The following is a 21,665-nucleotide window of genomic DNA, read 5'->3' on the forward strand; positions in this document are numbered from 1 at the left end:
CACATATCAATTACTTGCTCTAATTCTATGAGAATTTTGCTGGGGTGAGGGCAGGTCACCGAAGCTTTCAAGCTTTGCAGGGAGCTATGGGATAACCAGCAGGAATCCTGCGCTCCAGTGTCTCAGGTAAAAGCCGCTGCGTGCTGCTCTCTCATGCCGTGGAAGGTGTTGAGCTAGGGGTGGAAAAGGCTGAACAAGCCCTGAGCTCCGGGGAGAGACATAGCTCTGGGATCGCACACGACTGCTGTCGAGCACTGTTAAGTCCAAACTCAACCGCTGAGGACTTGTATTTTTTCATTTTAGCATTTAGTAAGCATGACTGTCTGTGAGCTGCACCGAGGTTTAAACTACGAATGAAAAAAAGATGCTTTGTTCCTTAAATCCCAAATTTCCTTACAAAAGCTGGTGCTTAGATAGCGATTGCTTTTAATTAACAATGCAAGACAATTCTTTAATGAAAATACTCCCAGTGCATCAGGTGGAAAGTATACAAATCAGTCTCTGCTGGACAGTGAAGTAACGCGTTGGTCTGGAGTCTCCCGGTCCCCAGAGCAGAGCACAGCGGTGGCAGCGCTGAGAAGAGCCGGGTGGCACAGGCTCCCCTCTGTGCCTCGGCCAGCGCAGCCGGGGCTGCGGGGCCTTGGCTGCTCCGGTGCCCTGGGCCCAGGGCACGCTCTGCCGCAGCCGGGACCCCGACTGCTGCGGGGAGGGCAAGGGCACCCTGCATCCAGTTTGGGCTGTCCCCACCTTGCAGTGTCTTCTGCACAAGAGCCAACTGGAGCTACTCTCTGGAGCCTGCACACTTCTTATTTTCTGAGCACGGGCATCTACCCACTTTTTTTATTTTATCACCAAAGGGGAAGAACATGTTCCTCATCTCGTAGGCTTCTTCTACACTTGAAACTTAACTAAAGGTTTTGGTCCTTTTATAGAGGCAGAGGTTCATGGACACAGGAGAAAGGGGAGAAAACAACTGACCTAAATCCAATTTTTAGAGATACATCCCATTGATGAGGTAATCAGACTCTTCAGATGTAATGGGTCGAGCTTTTTTAAGCTTCTGTCTCACTAAACGCAGTCTGCAAGCAACCATAAGCAGCAGTAAAGCAGTGATGGCCAAGCCTAAGGCTAAGGGTAACACAGCACCTACAACAAGGTTAAGAGAAATTACACTTTATTTAATACAGTGAGAAATCAGTAGCGAAAACCTGAAATTTTTCTTTAAAAATACAGCTAGTCTATCACTTAGGTGCTAATATTTGGAGCAACTCATGCTGCGAAACTAAACTGTATGATCATACATGTTAGGAACAGTTCAGAATATGGAAGTACGTTACTCAATGCTTGACTATAGTATCTGGATCTATAGCACCTGACTGAAAAACTAACACAATTCAAAATGAATTCACATGGTGGGCCTTACCTGTTTCTGGGACTGGATGACTGCCTCCAAGCTGATCTCTCTTTGGCACCATTATGCCGTTCCCATTTTTATCATCTGTTCTTTTCCCTGAGGAACTGTTATCTGCACAAAGTCAAGCAAGATAAATGAATATTGCAGTTCAGTGACTCAGGAAGTCTTATCCACAGGACACTAGAATTAAATAATGTGAAAGTGCTTAAATTTAAGGGGAAAAAAAACCCCCAGTTTAAGAATTTCTGGCTTCGATTGTATAACTTGAATTTTTGAAATCATGTGAAACTAAACCTAAAATGTAAATTCAATTTTGCATCGCAAACCACAATGCATCTCAACCAAACCCAAGTGGGGTCATCTTCCACTGAAAAAAAGATGGCTATAAATTCTCTTTTACAAACTTCCATAATGGGGTATAGACCAATCTGAGCTAAAACATCACTAAAGCAGTTATATATAGTTGAAAATGAGACCATTTCAAGTTGTGTTGATCTCCACCCTTGGAACTTGTAAAGCAGGAAACGCATAGGTTGGCTACACAAATCACCTTAATTTTGCCTGTTACCTGACATGTACAGATGCAGAACTTACGTACTTGGAAGACATAAAAATACATGGGGAAAACGTTTCAAAGAAGATGACTTGGAGTCACTTCAGCTTTGTGTAGTATGGAAGATATTACAGAGCATTGTAGCTACACAAGAAGAGACAACGCATACTTTGCTGCCAAGAAGTGTTCCATCTTGGGAGTGCAGGCGGCTGCAGTTCTGCTTCACAAAAGCAAAGAGTAACTCAGCTGGGACTCCCTCCTCCTGCCCTCCCACTGAAGTCCTACACCAATAACTATGGGGACACTTTGTGCAAAAGTGACAGCTTAATCCACCAACACCCTCACAAAAATCAGAAATACACCTATGTTTTTAAATGTAATGACTATATTTGGTTTTTACTGATAACATAAATATTGAAGGGCACTTTGCGCTGTGATATATTTCCTGGCAGCCCTCAGAACTGCGACAATGCCAGTGGAAACACACTATGCTACAAGATCTGTAAAATATATATGTGAAGTGTTGTAATTGGAATTACATATAGTGGTGGGTGTTAAGGAAGTGTTTAAGTCAATTAGCTTGGAACATGTACCATGCGTAACTCCCACCCACCACCACCAGCTCCGAAGAGCTGCAGAATGCATCCCTGTCAGTAGCAGCAGCAAATACACACGACCATTAATTAAAGCTCCAATTGTTTCATTGATAGTGGCATGAGGTTAGCGCTAATGTAGCCCACTCTAAGGCACAACACAGCCTCCCAGGCTCTGGCTTTATTGCCCTGCCATTATGGCTAGGGGTGCATAAACACTAACTTCACCCGCTAGGAAATGCCTTAGAAACAAGCCACGGCCCTCCTTCTCATTCGGGCTCTTTAAGTTGTTCTGGCATGTATAGGGGACTTAAGGAAATCCTAAGTGTGAAGTGCATTGGCTTTAAGGTACCTGTATGGTATCAGAGCTGTGCAAAATAACCTGAATGTAATTGAGACATTCAATTACATGAAAGAATGTAATTGAAATTAAATGAAATTAATGAATATTTGTCTTTATTTTGGAAATACCCAAAAGACATTGGCTCTTCTTAGAGCTGCTCCAGCCTGTATGACAAGGCTAGATCTGAGTGTCTGTTTTATAAATTTGTTTCCCTGCCATTTGAGTAAAGGGAATATTTAAGTTAACTGATTGTAAAGACATTTGGTAAATATCGCTGGAGAGAAGTTTAGAGAGAAAATTTTGGAAGGGTAGAAGAATAACAGAATCCTTTCAATAAAGCTTGTAGGGTTTTGTTAAGACTTGTGGCTGTTCTTACAGGACTGGAGAAGCTATCAGAGTCAATACTGCTCAACATCTATCCCGTTACCAACTAGAAAACAAAGAGAGATTTCCCCAAACAGGTTTAGGAGCCTGACATAAAGCACGTTATGTGGATTTAATTTTGTTTTCACTTTCTCTTCATTTTCTAGTCCGTGCCTAGGAAATTGCAATTTATAGCCCTTTCCAGTTACCCTAAATTAGAGATCTAAGTTATGGCTACTGCTGTCGATGCCTCCACAGCAAAAACATGACTAAGGTTTGGGCACTCAGTCAAATGTTGTAATCCCAGCCCTGAACAGTACTGCACAACAGCTGGCACGAGCAGCCTGGGGAGAGGCAGAGACCCTGTGCCAGGGGAATGCAAAGCTGTTATGGTGATTTATACACTTGAGTTGGCTATGCTGGGGAGTGCAAATCTTCAGGCTGCTTGTGAATTCAACCCATCTGCATGACCATGTTTGCTACACTGGCTATTGCTGCTTAGAAACCAGCCCATTGCTCACTCCAGTGTGCTTTGCTGCAACTATATTTTTGCTATATTCGTTTACAAGTGCAGCAGTGCCAGAATATGCAGCTGGGCTTGAGAGCTTCCCTGGAAAAGCACACGGGCACTTTGAGGGCAGCCATGCAGAAATGCTGCACTAGCCTTGAGGAGATGCAGTCTGGGTTACTTCACGATGGAGATATGTCTGCAAAGGGAAAGGACTCCTTTATTGACATCAAATGCCTCTTCCTGCATCTGCTCCCAACTACGGAAGAAAATGTTTGGCCTTCCAGCTTGGGCAAAAGTAAACCATGAGTCTGTTGCAGAAGACTCCATGCCCTGAGTGCCTGAGGAGGTTATCTCTAAGTTGGACTTGGTGTTCCCCTGGAGTCACCTTGCTGTAGAGGAATCCCACTGGAAAGGCAGGAGTGCGGAACAAGATTCACCCATTGTCAACAATGACTGACTTTTAGGGGTTTTTTGGTTTTTGTTTTTTGGGTTTTTCTCCCTCTTTACTGTGAATAGATCCCCTGCTAGGTCAGGTAGAAGTTTTAAACAGTCCTTACCTTGGACTTGCATATTTTCACATTTTCATAGTTAAGCATAAATCCTTAAAAAGCTTCTATCAAGTTAGAGCCAAACATGAGGGGCTACTGGAGTAAAGAAAGCAGGTTAAGGGAAATTGGGAACAGCGAAACTATTAGAGGAAAATGGATTCTGGGACAAATTTCCCCTAGTATTACCCTCATAGGCAGAAAGCTCATATTCCTGCTGCAAGGAACTATCCCACAGCCCAAAACATTACAGCTTAGCCCAGCTCCTTTTAAAATGGACAAAAGATAAATATGGTGGTCCTTGACAAGGAGGTCCCTTTATTGGACATCTTTATTGGATTCTCAGAGATGAAAGCTGCTTATGGGTAGGTGAGTAGCAGAAGGGACCTGTCTTTATTGGTACTGTAACCACCACTGGAATAAAAACAAATGTGAAAAAGAAAATAAAGCAACTCCCCAGTCCTGCAACTTCTTGGGAAAAACCTGTTCTTTATAAGTCAGCTGAAAGCTCCTGTATCAAGCATCATGTCTAGCAGACACCTAGAATGTGCCACGTGCTGTCTCCGGTAGGTAAATGACCCTTAATATTAACACCTTCTCTTGCTCTGCCTTGCAGTCACTAGATCTAAGAGCATCACATTTTCCTTCCTGGCTTGTATTTCCATGACGATCTGCAAATGCCAACTAAGAAATAAGACAAACGTGGCCCTGAATGGAGCACTCTCAAGTGAAAAGCTGGAACCTGTGCTGCCGCTATAAAGCCATATCCCTTAATATGTATCTTAAGTAGACAGCTTTTCACCATGTTGACATTAAAGTCATTAAAGCTTATTTTTGAAATTTATTTATAATAGTATATCGGGAGCCTGGATGCTTGCAAAGTCAACTCTAGGCCAACAAGCAACATTATTGTCTTGGTCCAACAAAGACCTTTACAGTGTGACTCAGAGGCGCGGGTTCTGCCTTGGCACCAGCAGTGGGTCCGGCACTGTCTCAGGAGACAGTCCATCCCAGAACAGGATGGAATTCTGCCAGTGGAATTGCTGAACTTTTGAGGCTGCTGGTATGACTTCTGTTCAGTGCTGCCTACCTCTCCTCAAAAATGCGTCTAGCAATTATTGCCCTCCTGAACGCTTTTCCAGACGGGCTTCATGGGGCGGCCCCAGTGTTTCTGTGTCTCTCATTTTTGTAGCACCTAATTATTAGATTTGGTCTGTAACCTCCTTGAGATGGCAGTAATGGAGAGAAATCTAATTAATGGATCTGCATGGGTTTTTAGGAATAGGTTACATGCCTGTCTCCTCAACTCTGTAAAGACTGTGGTGCTTGCCAGTGGGGCAGGACTTGAACCTCTCTGGACCTCTGGGAATCATTAACATATAGCATCTGACTCCTATGGAGTTTAAGTGTCTGCATGAGAAGACAGCAATTCAGAGCAGATTTTGGCAGTTGCCCTTTGGACCGAGGTACCTAGCGCCTCTTCGTGTCCCACCACATGCACCCTCTTTGGAACTGATCCGTAAGCGATTTAAAAACTCGCCGTTTGCTGCTTTTTTGGTTACAAGTATTGGGCTCCTGGGTCAGTAAGGACTGGGTCTTTCTATTCTACAAGGAAATCCTTAAGTATCATTTAACTGAAATTAAATTCTGACTGAGCCTTGTCAAAAGAGCAATATTAAAACCACAAGAATTAAAACCAGACATGGGCAGCTGGAAATCTTGCCTGTTTAAAATTAAAAAGATTACAACAGCTTCTGGTAGTACACTAATCACTGAAGCCCCATCACATTTTTTTAGTTTTATAATCATTTTTTTCTTTTATTGTCTACTGCTGTGCAAAAGGCTACCTTGAGAGCAAAAACGGTACAAGTCGCTGTGCAACGGGTAAACACAGAAAATGACTATGCAAAGTGCCACGCTTTTACATGCACATCCAATTATAACCTCTGATTATAGGTTGCCAAAGATGGTGACCTCAATTCTGGTTTTACTTCTGGATTCGCAAGCCCAATGGTTTTGAGACCTACTTAGCAGCTGACTTTCCATTGGAGCCTGCAATGCCCCTTGGCAATTTGACGTTTAGTTTGGGTGGCCCCGTATCAGGTGTCACTCACGACTATGCGAGCGAGAAGGGTCTGGGGCAGACTTCAGAATTTTAAGACATTCCAATGAAGAGCACCGAGGTCACCTACTCTGCCAGAAAAGGGGGAAACATTTGAGAGAGGATTTTGCTATCAGTTCCTACACATTCACCAAGGCAGTCAAATTTTTGAAGAACATTGTTTTCACTCCCTTTGTGGTCTCCACAGATGAAGTACAAGCATCTGAAGAAACATCAAAGTGCCAACCAGGGAAGTGCCCTTCACAAGAGTCAGCAGCAGAGGGCACTGAGCACTGCTCTCTTGTAACAAGAAAATAAAGCTGTTTATAAATAGCTGTGTCTTGGGGAGCAAGAATCAGTCTAAACCATGAAGAAATAAAAGTGGGAGGTCTCCTACTCATTTTTGGCTCTGTGCACACAGTTTTGCTTTCATTCAATTTCCATTTCAGATCATTTTAATTCACCAGCAGGAACCTTGGAAGACACAACAATTTCATTGCAGTTTCTGGAGCTTTACCAAGGCAAGGGTTGGTGACTCTGCCTGTAACATCACTACACACTGACTCACAACAGGCTTGCAGCCACTACAGAGAATACTACTGGGGACCTGGGGTTGCTTGTTACCAAAGTCGGAGCCTTCTCTATAGTGATGAATATCACCTTCTCCTGCCCTGGAGACACACTTCAGAAAAAGGTGCCCATAATAATCAAGATATTACTGCAGGGAAAAAAAAAGTCATCAGCTAGCACCAGGAGAAAAGCAATTACTCTCACCCAAGTTGAACAGTACTTTGTTATGTTCTCCTGAAGGTACTCCCCTACAGATGTAAAGAGCCTTATACATCAGCTTACAGAGCTGAACCTATGGCAGAATTTGTATTTAGCTCACTGCACATTTTGTTCCTTAGACTGTATTCTTTTCCTAGCATTCCTACATTTTAACTTTCTTTTTGCACCTGGTAAGAACCAGACTTGACAATTATAAAGCAATACCTACTTGTAACTTAATTATTACAAGCTTCTCTTGCATTTTTTACATTTGCAAATTTTTACTCTTAGCCAGGCACCAAAAGACTAATTTTAAATAAATTTAAGGTGCAAGACATTTTCTTTCTTTAAAGAAAATGATTTATTGAAACCAATTCATTTCAATTCTTACCTGGCACAAATCCACTGATTTGTTTCTTTGGTCCCTGAGAAAGCGATTGGCTAGACATGTCTGCATCCACTGAGAGAAGCGGTTGATTTCTGGCAGTGGCTTTCAGGGTGTTTTCTGCAGAGAAGTTTGCATCTGTGTTTTCAGTCAGTCCTACAGTCCTTTGCTGGGTAGTACCAAGGGCTGTATGTGTCACCGTCTTCCGACCTGGGCTGACTGTTTTAACAGAAACAAAAATGGTAATTTTTGTACAGAATTGAAGGAAAAGGGAGTGTTCTGATGGAAGACCCTCTGATATGGGCCTTGAGGCAGGCTAAACAACTTCCTCAGGTTCAGACATGTGATGAAATGTGAGTTCCAGATACATAGCAAGTTACCAATTGCCCGCTGTCAGGTGTTAAGCAAGAGTATACTCATGAACTCTACAGTGAAATCCAGCAACTGAAATATCAATGAAAGAGTGTGGCCATCGTGCCAATTCACCCTCTGATGATTTTTGTTCACTTAGCTCAGCATGGGCACATATTGAGGGTGACTAATGAAAGCGAATAGAACGATGGTGAATCAACTGGTTCCCCTACGTGCTCACACTTCCAGTGTTGCAGATTCTTGCAAGGTGTGTAACTGCACTTCGAAGCGAACCTCTGAGACACCCTTTCAGATCAAGACCAGGGTCCTTGTTTCCAGAATCACCATGCACGTAAAGAACGGCTCTTTTAAATGTTGAGAACTTTTAACACAAAATCTGCCATTTGGGGACCTTTGACAGTTTTGATATGCTTTGAAGAAAAGGGATTTAATTTCTGAGCATCTGCTGTATGCGGACATTAAACTTTCCCATGTGCTATTTCCAGTGAAGAGCTCTATGGTGGGAGCAAGCTGCTTGCTCACAGGGAGAGAGGCCGCCGAAGGGGCATCACTCTCCTTTGGTCATTCAGGCTGCGGGTACTTTCACAATCTATACTGTGGCCCGGTGCACTTACAGTTCTGGCAGAAAGTTTCATCCGATCCATCAGGGCACTGTCTCACGCCATCGCAAGCAAACGTGATGTCAATGCAGCAGCCATCATCACAGATAAACTGGTAGCGAGAGCAAACCCCAACACAGGCTGTTGAGAAACAATTCCCAAATTACCAAAAGAGAAATCCAGGCAGTAAATACTGAGTCAATGACTCAAATCTGCGGCACCAAGGAAAAAGCAAAACCATGCTATGTCAAGAAGGACCACAAATAAGGCAGAAAGTTGAAGAAAGGCCAGGCTCAGCTATATCATGCTATATTGACACAGAAGCTAACATAGCTAATAGCTGTTCCTGGCACCCTCATCACTATTCTGGCAATCTCTTTACTACAGGAATACTCAATCTGGAGGCTGCTGCACCTTACACCTTGTGCAGCACCCCTACAGCACTTGAAACTCTGCTGGCCTAAGCTGAAAGGAGATCTTCCCAGGCTTAAAAGACCCAGGACAGTCCTGAAAATAAATAAATGAAATCTCTATGGCTGTAACTGAATCTAACACATAATTCCTACTACATACCCATTCTGTATTTCTCACAATATGTTATTTTACATGCACATATATGGACAACACGGGATCTTTTATGGCATGTTTTCTGCAACCTAATTAAAATACTAAAAGAATGCTCGTCATTTATTTACATCAGCAATTCATTGACTCCAATACAGCACATGCCAGAACAGGACTAAGCACAAGGTCTCACAAGTGACCTTCACCAGAAAGAACTGATTGCTGCCTGCTTTAATATTTAGATTCCCCTGGAATGGAGAGTGCCCTGGACATTTCATTTTGCATACTCAAAGCTGTCCTGAAACCCATTCTGACCTTGCAATTATCAAGTGTTTACATCCATGCTTTTGTCTTTCCAACAGCGGTGTAGTTCATTGCTTTCTAAAGCACCATCAAATTCAGTGTTCGGTTAATGTTGTAACAGCAAATCGATTTGCATAAGGAAGTCACAGCCTTTGGTTGTTATCCTGCTATGTACCAAAAAGCGGCGCAATGCTAAGGTAAGTATGGCGGGAACACAGGTGCCTGTTTAAAACCCCTAAAATCATACTTAGAAAATGCATTTCCTAAACTTCAGCACTAATAATAGCACAGGTCTTGCATGCATTAAGGCACTGGGCACTGGTTTAACTATAGCAGTAGCACTTGAATTGCAAACGTACTTGGGCAATTAGAAAAAGAAAAAAGGCAGCAAATCCTCTATGTGCTCCATCCAAAAGATACCACAGATACCCACAGCAGCAAATAAATAAACCAGCAAACCTCTCTGGCTGCTTTAGCCGAATTAAACGTTAATGAATACAACTCTATCATCTGTTACTGGAATACAGGCATTATTAAGCAGACTCGTAACTGTTGTTTTGTAATACCAATTCATTGCCACAGGGACTACCCTCTCACATAGAGATATTGCACTGGTGCAGAGCAAAGTTTTCACTGGTTCAGCTGAACATAGTGACGATGCTAATTAACTTTTATTTTGTGCCACAGCAGCAGATCTGTATTAGCAACCTGCTAATTACAAGGCAATTAGAAGTTATTACATTAAAGACTGCAGAACTGACAGCCTCTGAAACCTAACTTACTTTCTACCTTTTATGCTTTTTACATGTTTCTTGGGTTCCGAGTTTAAAAATGATGGGTCAATTCCAGTTTCAGTTTCCCCAGTAACATAAGGCTTTGATAACAACCATTACACAGAAAAGCTTAAATGCATGAAAACAAGATACAATCCCATCTTTTAGACTTCAGATGCAGGTCAATATTATTATTAGTCTGTGCCTCACACATACTATTAACTGATTTTAACTGGGTCTTCCCTATAGCACAAGCCCTGTCATGTCGCATGCACTCTCTGACTATACAATGAACTGTTACAATGTGCCTGATACATATGGCAGTATTTCATTTTTCCAACCCTGCATGCTTATTAGCAATACAAGGATGAACATTTAACTGCTTGAAAGTATTATTGCTATAACAAACAAGTGATGCTTGCTTGCTTCCTCACTTTGAAACAGCAATTCAAAGCTGAAAGAGATGTCATTATGTAATGAATAAGGGCAAAATAAAACACTAGAAATAGAGAATAAGATTTCTGCCTCCATCAAGACGCTTGCTCTGAATACCATACCCTGGGTGTCACACAGGCAACGGCTCCAGTCATTTTCTCACCTACTGCAGAATGAACCATGGGCAGAATGGTCACAGAGACGTTGTCAGAGCTCCGCTGACCTGCAGTGTCTGTCACAGTTAGCTGGAAAATATACCCGCCTTCCTGAAGGTGAGACAGTTTCAGTGTTCCTGGTTGCGGTACCTGATTAAAGAAACACAGTGAAAAAAACGATGTTGGTATAAAGGATCCCTCCATAAACTTCTAGGAATAGGGAGCTCATTTCTGTACAATGCTTCTCACGCAGATTAAATACTTCTCTTTTAAGTCTAGCCAGCCCACTCAAGCATGTGTATCAACATGTAACATTTTGATCTTTTTTTTGCATCCATTTGTAAAAATAAACACACTTAACATTTATGTACTGTTTTTCATGGTACACTCAGTTACCTGGAGCTGTGGATCTTAGCACTGGAGAATAAATGGAAACATACATTTAACTCAATTTCTCAGTAATTAGAAATGTAATTTTAGAGGGTAGGCAGTAAAATATTAGAGTATTTTGCTCTCTATAGAGTTAGTCTGTAGACAATATACATGTACACACAGAAGTTACTTTTGCTATATATTGATTTATGATAAGGTGACTGATAGCATTGCTTTATTAATAAGACTGCCCACCTCTGTCCAGTATGACATTTGATATAGTCACGTACAACTTTTACAAATTGCTGGACTGAATTTTTCCATGTCCCATGCTGAATTTCCATACCCTGCTCTGAACCAGAAATAAGTTCATCTATAGTGAGTGACCTAAATATTAGGTTTCAGAAAGTCATGTGTTACAAATACAGACACAACTTACATATTGGATTAGATCATTAAGAAATTAATAAATAACTTATTTTATGATAATTTAAAACAGGTACCAAACTGGCATTAATAGTACAATAGTAATTTAGAAGTAAGTTTGTATAAAATATGTGATATTTGTAAATGTTGAACTTTTTTTAACCTTGTGACAATTACCAGTCACAAATAACTCCAGCTGTCTGAGAATTCAGTAACACATACTTCAGTAACTACAAAAAAGCGCTGCAGGTTTATTGGACATGTAGTGCATTTTTACAAATGAAGCACACAGGGCTATTTTTATGAGTAATTGAAAGGTACATTAAAATCCTCTGTGATTATCTTTACTATTAAAACCAAAATTAATTGAAGATCTTTGGTTTGCTTATTTAAAGTTGCTTTTCATGCCTAAAAGAGAACAGGAATTTTTGAAAATATGATAATAGAATCCTAGACCTAGCTTTATAGCAGGATGATGCATGCATCATTCAATTTTCCTAACTGAAATTACTTTCCTTTTCTATTTATGCGAATGCACTCAGTTATCTGATCATGCTGTTCATTACCTCCTGATGGAGTATATGACCCCTTAGAATTTTATTCTTTAGTGTATTACAGAAATAAATATGCTCTAAAAAACACCTGCTGCTGCTCACCATGACTGCTGGGAGAGCAAATACGATATTTAAAACTCATGAGCCGTGGAGTCCAACTCTCTTCTCAGTGCAGAGGCAGAGAAATGCCACTGTCTTCCAAATATGCCACCACTCCTCCTGGCGACCTCTGTGCTTTGCTTTTTGTCTCCGTCCTGCCCTGAAGAATGCCCAACTGTACCTGCTTTCTTACCAACTTTGGCTCAAACTAGACAGTAAATTTCCAGATAATCAGGATTTTAAAAAAACCAACTCATAATTGTCCCTAAGTGTCACGGAACTGCACAGCTACAGCATGTGGGTAGCAATCTGAGAAGCAAATTATCTAAGAAGCAATAATCAGTCACAACAGAAAAAACATTTTCCACTGGCTTCCTTCTACAATACGATAAGATCTCTTTATAGCAGTCCTTCCCCCTCCTCTGCCTTCTATTTATTCTTTGGTATATAAGTGCAATGCAACAGCTGCCTTTTATCTTATTTAAACACAGGCCCATTCTCCCTGGTAGCTATGGATTCATACATCATTTTCTAAGAATAAATGACATGAAATCCAGTAACTTCAGGACAGCAACTAAAGCACTAAAGACAGCAACTGAAGATTGTATGAAAAAAATCACAATTATTAATTCAACTCTAAAAATTAAATTATCATGGATAATCATCAGGGTACATATCTGCAGGAGAAATCCCTGCTGATTTGAACACAATGGAAAAGTATTTAAGCATGAACGTGTGTTAAATTTGTTTTCCATTATCAAATATAAAGAAATCACCAAGATTAATGTGAATTTTGCAAGTTTAAATGGATATAAGACTTGTCTCTATTTTATGGAGTGACTTTGAGTAAAAGTAAAAACATGAACTTTGTATTTTTTAATTAACTTCTAAATATTGTATTACTCTAGATATATTACATCACAGATTAATTTAAAGAGTATTTAACTGCTATTTAAAGAAAATAATGCTGCAAAAGGTCAGATTAACAACTCTTGATAATAAAATGTTCGTTTTATCCAGATGCAACTATTGCAATAGTTGCAATAGCAACTATTCTTAAAGCTTTGTTCAGGTCTTTTCTATGTATTATGCTGTTCACACTCCTTATCAAAGCCTTTTGTCCTTTTAATTTTCAAGCCAATAAAATAATAAATGAAGATAAACAAACTCACAGCGGTCTTTGACATGACAGTTTCAAACTGCAATACAGCCTCAAGTCATTCAGAACTGGCTGACTGCAGTCACCCTTCCAAAGATGTGGATCTTGCAGTAGAAGACAGAACTTTCAAAAGCACGCAGCACTGCCTTAACTAATACTTTTGAATAGCCCTGCTGTGTTTTCTGTGAGGACTATATTTATAAAAAGTTACTTGTGCATAAATTTCAGTAAGTGTTCACCAGAGAAACCCAATTGTCTTCTTTGGGTTCATCCAGCAGCACGTTTCCTAACTGTGACATGGTGATCTTCAATTACCTACACATTACCTACACTGCCCTCCAGGAGACTAACGAATACCCAATTGCTCCGTTGGGTTTTTCCATGGATGACAATTTTAGGTTTCAATGCATTTAGCTAGCTCTTTGTGTTAGGCGAAACTCTGGTTTGTTCCATCATTACACATCTTGAGTAACTTTTTGCTGATATTGGTATTTTGTCTTTGATATTACTGAGCTGAACAGACATAAGCAGCAACTGTCAGGTACTGCACGTGGTGGCACTGGCACACATGGCCTCTTGGGTTTTGGACTGCTCCTGTTGCTGATCCTGTCCTGTTTAAACTCTTCCTATCCATTGGCAGCATCTCAGCAACAGTAAGGTCTATGGTCCACTCCCTCTTCCCTTTACATGTCACTCCCACTCTAGGTGGAGTTCCCAGTGTGCCCTGAATACTGTGGGCTGTGAACAAACTGTGAGTAGACTCTATGGGTTTGAGACATTTTTCCTTTCCTTTTCTGCTGCTCCTAGAGCATTCACAAAGAAGGGTAGGATGGAGAATCTCTCTCTGGATGGTTTATTTTAAGTTGAAACCCAATTGCAGCAGAAATTGTATGGATGTAATAAAACAGCATCCAAGATATCTCATAAGGTCTACATCACACATTTCTCTGCAGTTTCTCCATAAGCATTGACAGAAGACTGTTGGTGAAAACACCTTATTATTTTTAGTAACAGAATTACTGAGGCGTCTCTAACCTCGATCACAGAAGCCAAAAACCAAGCGCAGTGAGCACAAACAATGCTGAAAGAGAGCAGAGCTGAAATACAGCAGAGTATTAGCATCTACTTGTTTGCTGCTGGCTGCCTCATGCCATCCTGGATAGAGATGAACTGTATAAACCGCTAGAAATAATCACTGGAACAAACTCCCCAGGGACACGGTATTGTCACCATCAGTGGAGGTTTTCAAGATGTGATTGGACAGATAAGGTAATCTCATCTAGGGTCCTTGTCCCATGTTGGACCAGATGATCTTTTGAGGTCCCTTCCAACCTGGGCTGCTCTACATTTCTATGAAATAAATGCTCAAGTTGTTCAGTCATGCTAATTTTGGTGCCTAGTAGTCATATCCATTTGAATATATTTAATATTTTTAGCTCTACATTTAAAACTGTATGAACACAAGAATCTGCAAGTAACTGGCCATGTGTGAGACTGCACGTGTACCTTCATTTCAAGCGATGAGTCACCTTGCAGCAGCGTCCACTCGTACTGCACAATTCCACGGTCATCTGAACTTTCTCGGCCATCCAAAAGCACCCAGTCGACAGGGGACTGCAGTACAATATCTTGTCCCGCCTTGCACCGTGGAGGCTCGTCATATTCTTCTTCTTCTTCAATAAAAAAGAGAAGCTCAGTTATTTATCAGGGGAAGCTGAGTGATTATTTACATAAAACATATTTTTTCTTGGTTAAGGTATCGATTCACCACTGTGCAACTTCCTGAAAGACAGGACATGTTCATTAGTGCACATTTTGTTAAGCGAAGTAGTATCTACTTAAATTTTCGTTAACTGTTCCATATTCAATGATGTCTTCAGGAAATAACTGCTACATTAGAAGCACATGGCATAGAAAACCTCTCTATGTACATGGATGTTTCACTAATACAACAAACAGGATTGCTAGCATTAGTGTAGTTTTTTAATCTGAACTAAGGAAAATGGATTTAAATATGAATTACATACATATTCAGATGGCAGTTAGTGCACACCTTTTATAGCACTCTGCATAACTTCAAAGGCTTTTAGTCTCTTTTTATAATACATCATTACAGGAATGAAAGACTTATTTAACATAAAACTGGCATCCTGGTGAAGCAGTGCACATAATGATTAAAAATCATCAGAAATTACCACCAATTTTAAGTGCCTAATTTAAGACATTCAAAGCTTGATTTTCAGACTATTTAGGATTTGTACCATTTTGCTATATTCAAAGTACAATTCTTATTGATTAAAATTGTGAGTACTAAGTACTTTTGCCATCAGACCACAAGTTTTTTGGGTTAGACTAACAAAACCCATGATACGTTCAGTGACATGGCCTGTGAGAAGCGGTTTAAGTCATTTGCTCTGCAACCTTCAGGCAGTGCAGGGAAGAGAGAGGGACAAAATCTAGTTCTACAAGTTAGCATTTGACAACTTTAGCCACAAGATTGTATCTTTCTGCAGTTCCCCGCTCAAGTTTCATTCCTTCTCTGAGCACGGGATGTTCCCAGCACCCTGAAGTGCCAGGGTGCTTTCTGCTCTTCAACCTCTGCAAAGGATATCCTGTAAAGGATACTGATGTTAAGCTCAGAAAGGCATCCACTGAACACAAGGCTGTACCTTCACTTAGCGTAGGCAGAGCTGCACAAGGAAAGAAAAGGCGCTTCCCCATCAGCGTAGGGATTCTCCCTTGCACGTGCTCCACTCCAGTTTCAAGAACTTGCCCCAAGGCACGGAGCTCATCGGAGCAGTGGGACAATTTTTTATCGCTGACTGAACAGCAAACTTTTTATTTCTTGTTTTTCTCAGTAGGTGGTAACCATAGAAAATTTCAAGGCAAATTGAAAAAGGAAAATTTACAAATAACTGAAAACAGGGTCTAATAATAGAAAGTATGAAACAGTCCTTGCTCATCCAGCTGGCACAGGAAGCTTTGCCTGATTTGTATACACTCAGTTCTCAAAAACAACTTTGTTTAAAAAGCAACATTTAGGTGCAGAAAAAAATACTCATTGTTAATAAACACCATCATTATGGTGCCAGGGCAACTTTTCTTTGGTATATATGAGTTATGTACAGTCTTCGCATGATTATTTACTTTACTGATCACTGTCAAAAAGAGACCCACCTGGGTCTGAAACAGCACAGCCTGTTCTTCCACTTCTACCTTGGAAAGTGGCTTCATGTCACCTGTCTGGTTTAAATGACTCGATCAATGCCCTGCAGGGGCAGAGACAAGCCCCAGTTCCCCTGGGCTCTAAGCAATAAGGATATTCTCTTCCCGGACTAACTTTATACACCAGCAGCCTGAGTTGCAATGGCAGGACCACTTCATGTTGGAGCAGGTCACAGAAATTCACGCCAGCTCTTTGCTAAAGATGAGCGAGGGACCACACTCAGGCCTCTGGTCCCAAAGGATGGAGGTACCATGCCTCTGCTTGTAAGCCACCAGAACATCTTCAGAAAGGTAAATCAATGGCAAATCAGCTCATCTTTTGCTCTAGTAAAGAAAAAATTGGCGTGAGAGAGACATCTGGCATGGGAGGAGACAGCCTATTGAGCTAAAGATTCTTTTTCCACAGCAAAGTTTTAAGCAGTGGAATACATTATCCTTAGCAAGTGAAACACCTCCAAATCTGGGGAATACATGCTTCTGAGAAGTCAGCATAAAAAAACAAGGAGGCATACTGAGGAGCCACTTACAACCACCGTTCACGGGAGTAATGGACTATCAGCCACAGGTTAGCAGAAAAATCAAGCTCAGAAAGCATCTTTTAACTTCTGTTTCTAACTTTTATTTATGTTGAACGTAAATAAGCAATATGAAACTGATATACCAGATCAACACTCAGGTGCTGGAGCCGGCTGCTTTCTAGAAAAGGGGCTGCAACTTTACGAGCAACACTTTTTTCTTTGGGGGGGAAACATTACAGGCTTAATTTATTCTGCTTCCTCCATCCTTTATACAAACTTGGCCTGCCAATAATGAAGCTGCCAGCTAGCTGCCTGAATGAAGGCTTTGTTATAAAAGGTTATTTCACTGCCGATTCCTGAATGTCTTTGATATTAGTTTACCTTAATGTTGAATCCTTCCATTGCTCACCATTAGTGAGTAGCACAGAAGGAAAATCAGATATTTCTGGTGAGGCACTCAAGTCCTCTTTCTTTCTACATCAAAAATTTAAAAATTTGCCTAACAAAGGCAAAACCATTACCTCTTCTTTCAGTATAGGCATATGGGGTTTCACTGTTAACACAGCACAAACTGCCTGGAAGTGCAAAGTAAATCCACAGCCAAACCAGCACAAACTGGGCGTAAAGTGAAGGACTTGGATTTACACTGAAATGGTCAGTCTCAAAAATTCATCCCACCACTGCCAGTTCTGGAAGTACACAGAGATACACTTGACCTGAGAAATACATATCTGTCATTAATTGCTCCCAGAATTAAATACACAATTGGTTTTGGTTTACTGAAGATCCTTAACATAAATAAAACCACAACACCCTAGAGATCACTGTATACTAATGCTCAGAAATATTTTGGAATTATGAGGACAGCATGTTTATGGATAAATGTTGGTTTGGGATTATCAAAAAGAAAACAGCAGAAGACTCAACACCACAGTACTCTGAAAAAAAAACCAACAGGTAAAACGTGATCCCCTCGTGAAAGAAAATCTTGAAATGAAAAGCGCTTTCCTAAATTTCCTAAATTCAATCATGGGGTGACATAAGGGAAAAGAGATGTGCCTTCATTGTCCTGTGATGATGTACTGTTGTCCAGATTAATTTTTCAATGTAATTCAAGAATGCAGTGGTAACATAACATCAGACAGCAAAATAATTCAATCTTAATTTTATCTCTCCTGGTCTATGTCACGGCTGACAGATGTTTGAATAAAAGTTCATTTTCCTTCGTGGCTCTGCTTCAGCTCCACTGTAATTGCATTAAGAAGTCATAATCCCCTGTTTCCGATACAACCATCACCCACAAGGCAGACTTTTAAATAAACCCAACACGACACAGAGCAATTTGCAGATGAGGAATTGAAATTGCCTTGCAAGCCCAGTGCTGATAGTCATGGAAGCTGCCAAAAAGGCATGGCATTCAAGAATTCCAGAATTCAAGAACTCAAGGAATTCAAGAAATTAAACATTTCTAATAGGTATTGTTTGAACAATAGTATTATTTATATCGTGCCATAACTGCACTCTACATTAGGGCCAGTTTTAATGGAATTAAGGCAGTTCAAAATGATGAAGGACATTTGAAGATATTTTCAAAGGTTTTCAAAGAAGTCTAATTCTCTGTGACTTTGATGTAAAATCTAGTCTTAAGCCTTCTATCTTGCAAGTGCATACAGGGTTATAAAACACAATTACCCAAAAGTTGCTACATAAGTAATACTGCAGAACTAATACTTTCCCTGTTGAAAATGTGAAAATCATACCTGTGGTTTTTCTGCTACCTTAAGCTTGCCTCATCTTTACTGCCGTAAATTCTTCCCTATAGCTCTCTAGTTTATCTGCCCATGCACTTTGCAAAAAATATTTAGGCATCGTAACTCCTCTAAAAATTGAGCCTCTGCTCTCTCTTATTTCCAGGGGATTCCCGTTGGCATTCTCCTAACAGGCAGGACTGGACGGACCTCAAGCCTGAGGTCTCCCCTGCCAAGGGAGCAGTACTAGCAGGCGTGATCTGGACACAATTTTCATTCAAACCACCACTAGGTTTTCTTCATGTTGCATGCTGTGACTAATTTACTTCAGTTGAGATGTATCGCTGAAGAAGATGAAGAGGAGGACATTTAGGAAAGTATTGTCAACAGAAGGTAATGAAATTAAGACAAAATGAATTAAGATGCAGCTGTTCAACAACAGGAGGTGGGGGAGTGCAAGTAAGTTCTTTGGATCAGATGCTAGGAAACAGACTCCAAATTTAGAAATCCAGACTTGTTTTCATCTACAGCGGCTTGCTCTGGACTATGTTGTTCTTAAATACGCTTCAGGGTTGAACAAACTGCTGCTTTTGATGTAGTCTGGACTCCAGAGGCGGTTATATAGAGTCTCCATGCTGCCTCTAGACTACTGGTGAGATATGCTTGTCTTCTTCAGTCTAGCTCTCAAATTCTCAAGCAGGGAAAATTCTGAATTAAGTGAATGAGAAACCCGCTTAGGTGATAACATTTGGACAGCACCCCCAAGAAGAAGGGTATGTGCTTGCTCTCGAGCTACTGCACCAGGTTCTGGCATAGCTGGCACCAGCAGTTCACACTTTCCGGGGTGCCCAGCACCCCCAGTTTCCCTGGGGAACCTGATCCGTGCAGCCGGGACCTGCCTGGTCCCCCCGGGGGTGCGGTGCCCGTGAACATGCCCGTCCCACCGGCCGGCTCCCGACTACCGGCCAGCTGGCGCGGTCACTCCCAAGGGTTCCGCAGAGGCAGAGGTGTGAGGGCCGGGTGTTTCCAAACTCGCACACTCCGCAAAGCCCTCGCACCCTCGGGCATGGCTGGGCCGCCTCTCCCGGCTCAGGGGGGCCCGCCGAAAGGCTGGCGTCCTCGTCCCCTCCTCCCGCGGGCGATGCCTCACGACCCGGGCGCCCGTTCCCGGCACCGGGGAAACCGCACGGACGGCTCCCCTCCTCGCCAGCGGCTCCACGGCGCGGGGCAGCAAATGGCGGCGGCGCCGCGGCGAGCGGGCCCGGCCGCCGGCCCTGCCCGCCCCCGCGCGGAGGGCCGGCTGCCGCCATTTCCCTCCGCCGTGGGGCCGCCGCTCCCCGGGCCACGGCGCGGCCCCGGCCGGCGCCACCCTCCCCGCACGAAGCCATCTTGGGCCGGGCCCCGCGCCCCACAGCCCGCGGCGGCCCTTACCCGGCGGCGCGGCGGGCGGCGGCGGGGCGAGGCCGGCGGGCCGGCGGCTGTAGGTGCTGTAGCCGCGGTGCGGGGCGAAGCGGCAGACGGGGCGGCCGCGGTGCGTGCAGTTGAAGAGGTAGCAGCCCAGCGGCGCCGCCGCCGCCGCCGCCGCCCCCCGCGGCCGGCCAGGCCCCTGCACCACGGCCAGCGTGCAGCGCGGCTCGGCGCAGCAGGCGTCCAGGCACTGCCGCCAGCCCGCCACGGCGGCGGGGGCCCGCAGGAAGGTGGCGCCGGCCGCGATGGAGTCCTTAGTGCGGATGATGGAGTCGGGCCTGGCGGAGAAGCTGCTGCCGCCGCCGCACCGCTCCCCGCCGCCGTCCGTCGCCGCCGCCGCCGGCGGCCCCGGCTGCTCCTGCTGCAGCTGCCGGCGAAACTCCTCCAGCAGCGACTCCACGCCCGAGATCTGCGAGCGCAGGTCGGCCAGCGGCGCCGCGCACCGCCCGCCCGGCAGCACGGCCCGCCCGCCCAGCGCCGCCAGCAGCACCAGCACCAGCGCCGCCATGGCCCCAGGCGGGAGCGGCGGCGGCGGCGGCGGCGGCGGGAGCGGCTCCCCCCGCCGGCACCCGCGAGCGCGGCGCGGGGAGGCGCCGGCCCCGCCCGGCTGCACGAGGCGGCGCGGCGGCGCTCAGCACCCGCCGCCCTGAACAGCTCCGCCGGGCGGGGCCGCCGCGGGGCCCGGCCCCGCCCCGATCCCGGCCCCGCCCCCGCCCCTCCCGCGGGCCGCACCGCCCGGCGCCGGCGCGGAGCCCCTCGGCAAGGGGCGGGCGGGCGGGCAGCGGGTATCGTTCCTCCGCCGCGCCGCCTCCTCCCAGCGCCTTAGGGAAGCGGATTTCCCTAAAAACGGGCCTTAAATGGGCCCCCTTGGCAAACGCGTCAGGGAGGCTTCTGCGCACGTCGCTTGCCACTTGCGCAAGCCACCGGGCATACGTAGTTGGAAGGGACTCCATGCAGCGAGGTAACGCCGACAAATAATTGGGGTAGGTGGTTACTGAAACCGCTGGTGGTTGTGTGAACGTGAGGAGACAAAACAAAACAAAACAAAACGAAACAAAACAAAACAAAACAAAAAAAAAGAAATTGCGGAGGGCTCCATGCCAGGTGTAGCATTTCTGCTCAGAAATTAAGAAAAAAAGCCCAACAGTCAAAAATGTAATGAGCAGAGTTGTGACTTCTTCAGTTTTAGCAAAAAATCCCAGATGGGATCTTAATCACCCAAGATGGTGGTAAAGAGCTGCTCATGCAAGTTTTTGACGTAAAGGCTAAATGAGTTTTAGAGAAATGCTTCAAATTAAAAATCATCAGTTTTGCATCTGT

General features: G+C 43.6%; 1 protein-coding gene across 1 annotated transcript; it reads right to left on the reverse strand.

Annotated features, from left to right (window-relative positions):
• Nucleotides 1-694: 694 nt before the first annotated feature.
• On the reverse strand, nt 695-20,853 carry LRP11 (LDL receptor related protein 11). The gene is made up of 7 exons (XM_050894000.1): nt 20,310-20,853; nt 14,894-15,057; nt 10,786-10,927; nt 8,563-8,688; nt 7,583-7,795; nt 1,424-1,525; nt 695-1,146 (listed from the first exon to the last, which is right to left on the reverse strand). The coding sequence occupies exons 1-7, from the start codon at nt 20,851-20,853 to the stop codon at nt 992-994; spliced, it is 1,446 nt and encodes a 481-aa protein (XP_050749957.1). The 3' UTR covers nt 695-991.
• Between the last annotated feature and the right edge of the window lie 812 nt (nt 20,854-21,665).

This window comes from Gymnogyps californianus, chromosome 3 (genome assembly GCF_018139145.2).
Source record: "Gymnogyps californianus isolate 813 chromosome 3, ASM1813914v2, whole genome shotgun sequence".
NCBI lineage: Eukaryota > Metazoa > Chordata > Aves > Accipitriformes > Cathartidae > Gymnogyps > Gymnogyps californianus.

Coding starts and splice junctions, on each gene's coding strand:
- LRP11 (XM_050894000.1), bottom strand. CDS start 20,853: ATGGCGGCGCTGGTGCTGGTGCTGCTGGCGGCGCTGGGCGGGCGGGCC. Junction 15,058..20,309: donor GCCGCCCGCCGCGCCGCCGG/GTAAGGGCCGCC, acceptor TTATTGAAGAAG/AAGAAGAATATGACGAGCCT. Junction 10,928..14,893: donor ACTCATCGCTTGAAATGAAG/GTACACGTGCAG, acceptor TTCTTTAATCAG/GTACCGCAACCAGGAACACT.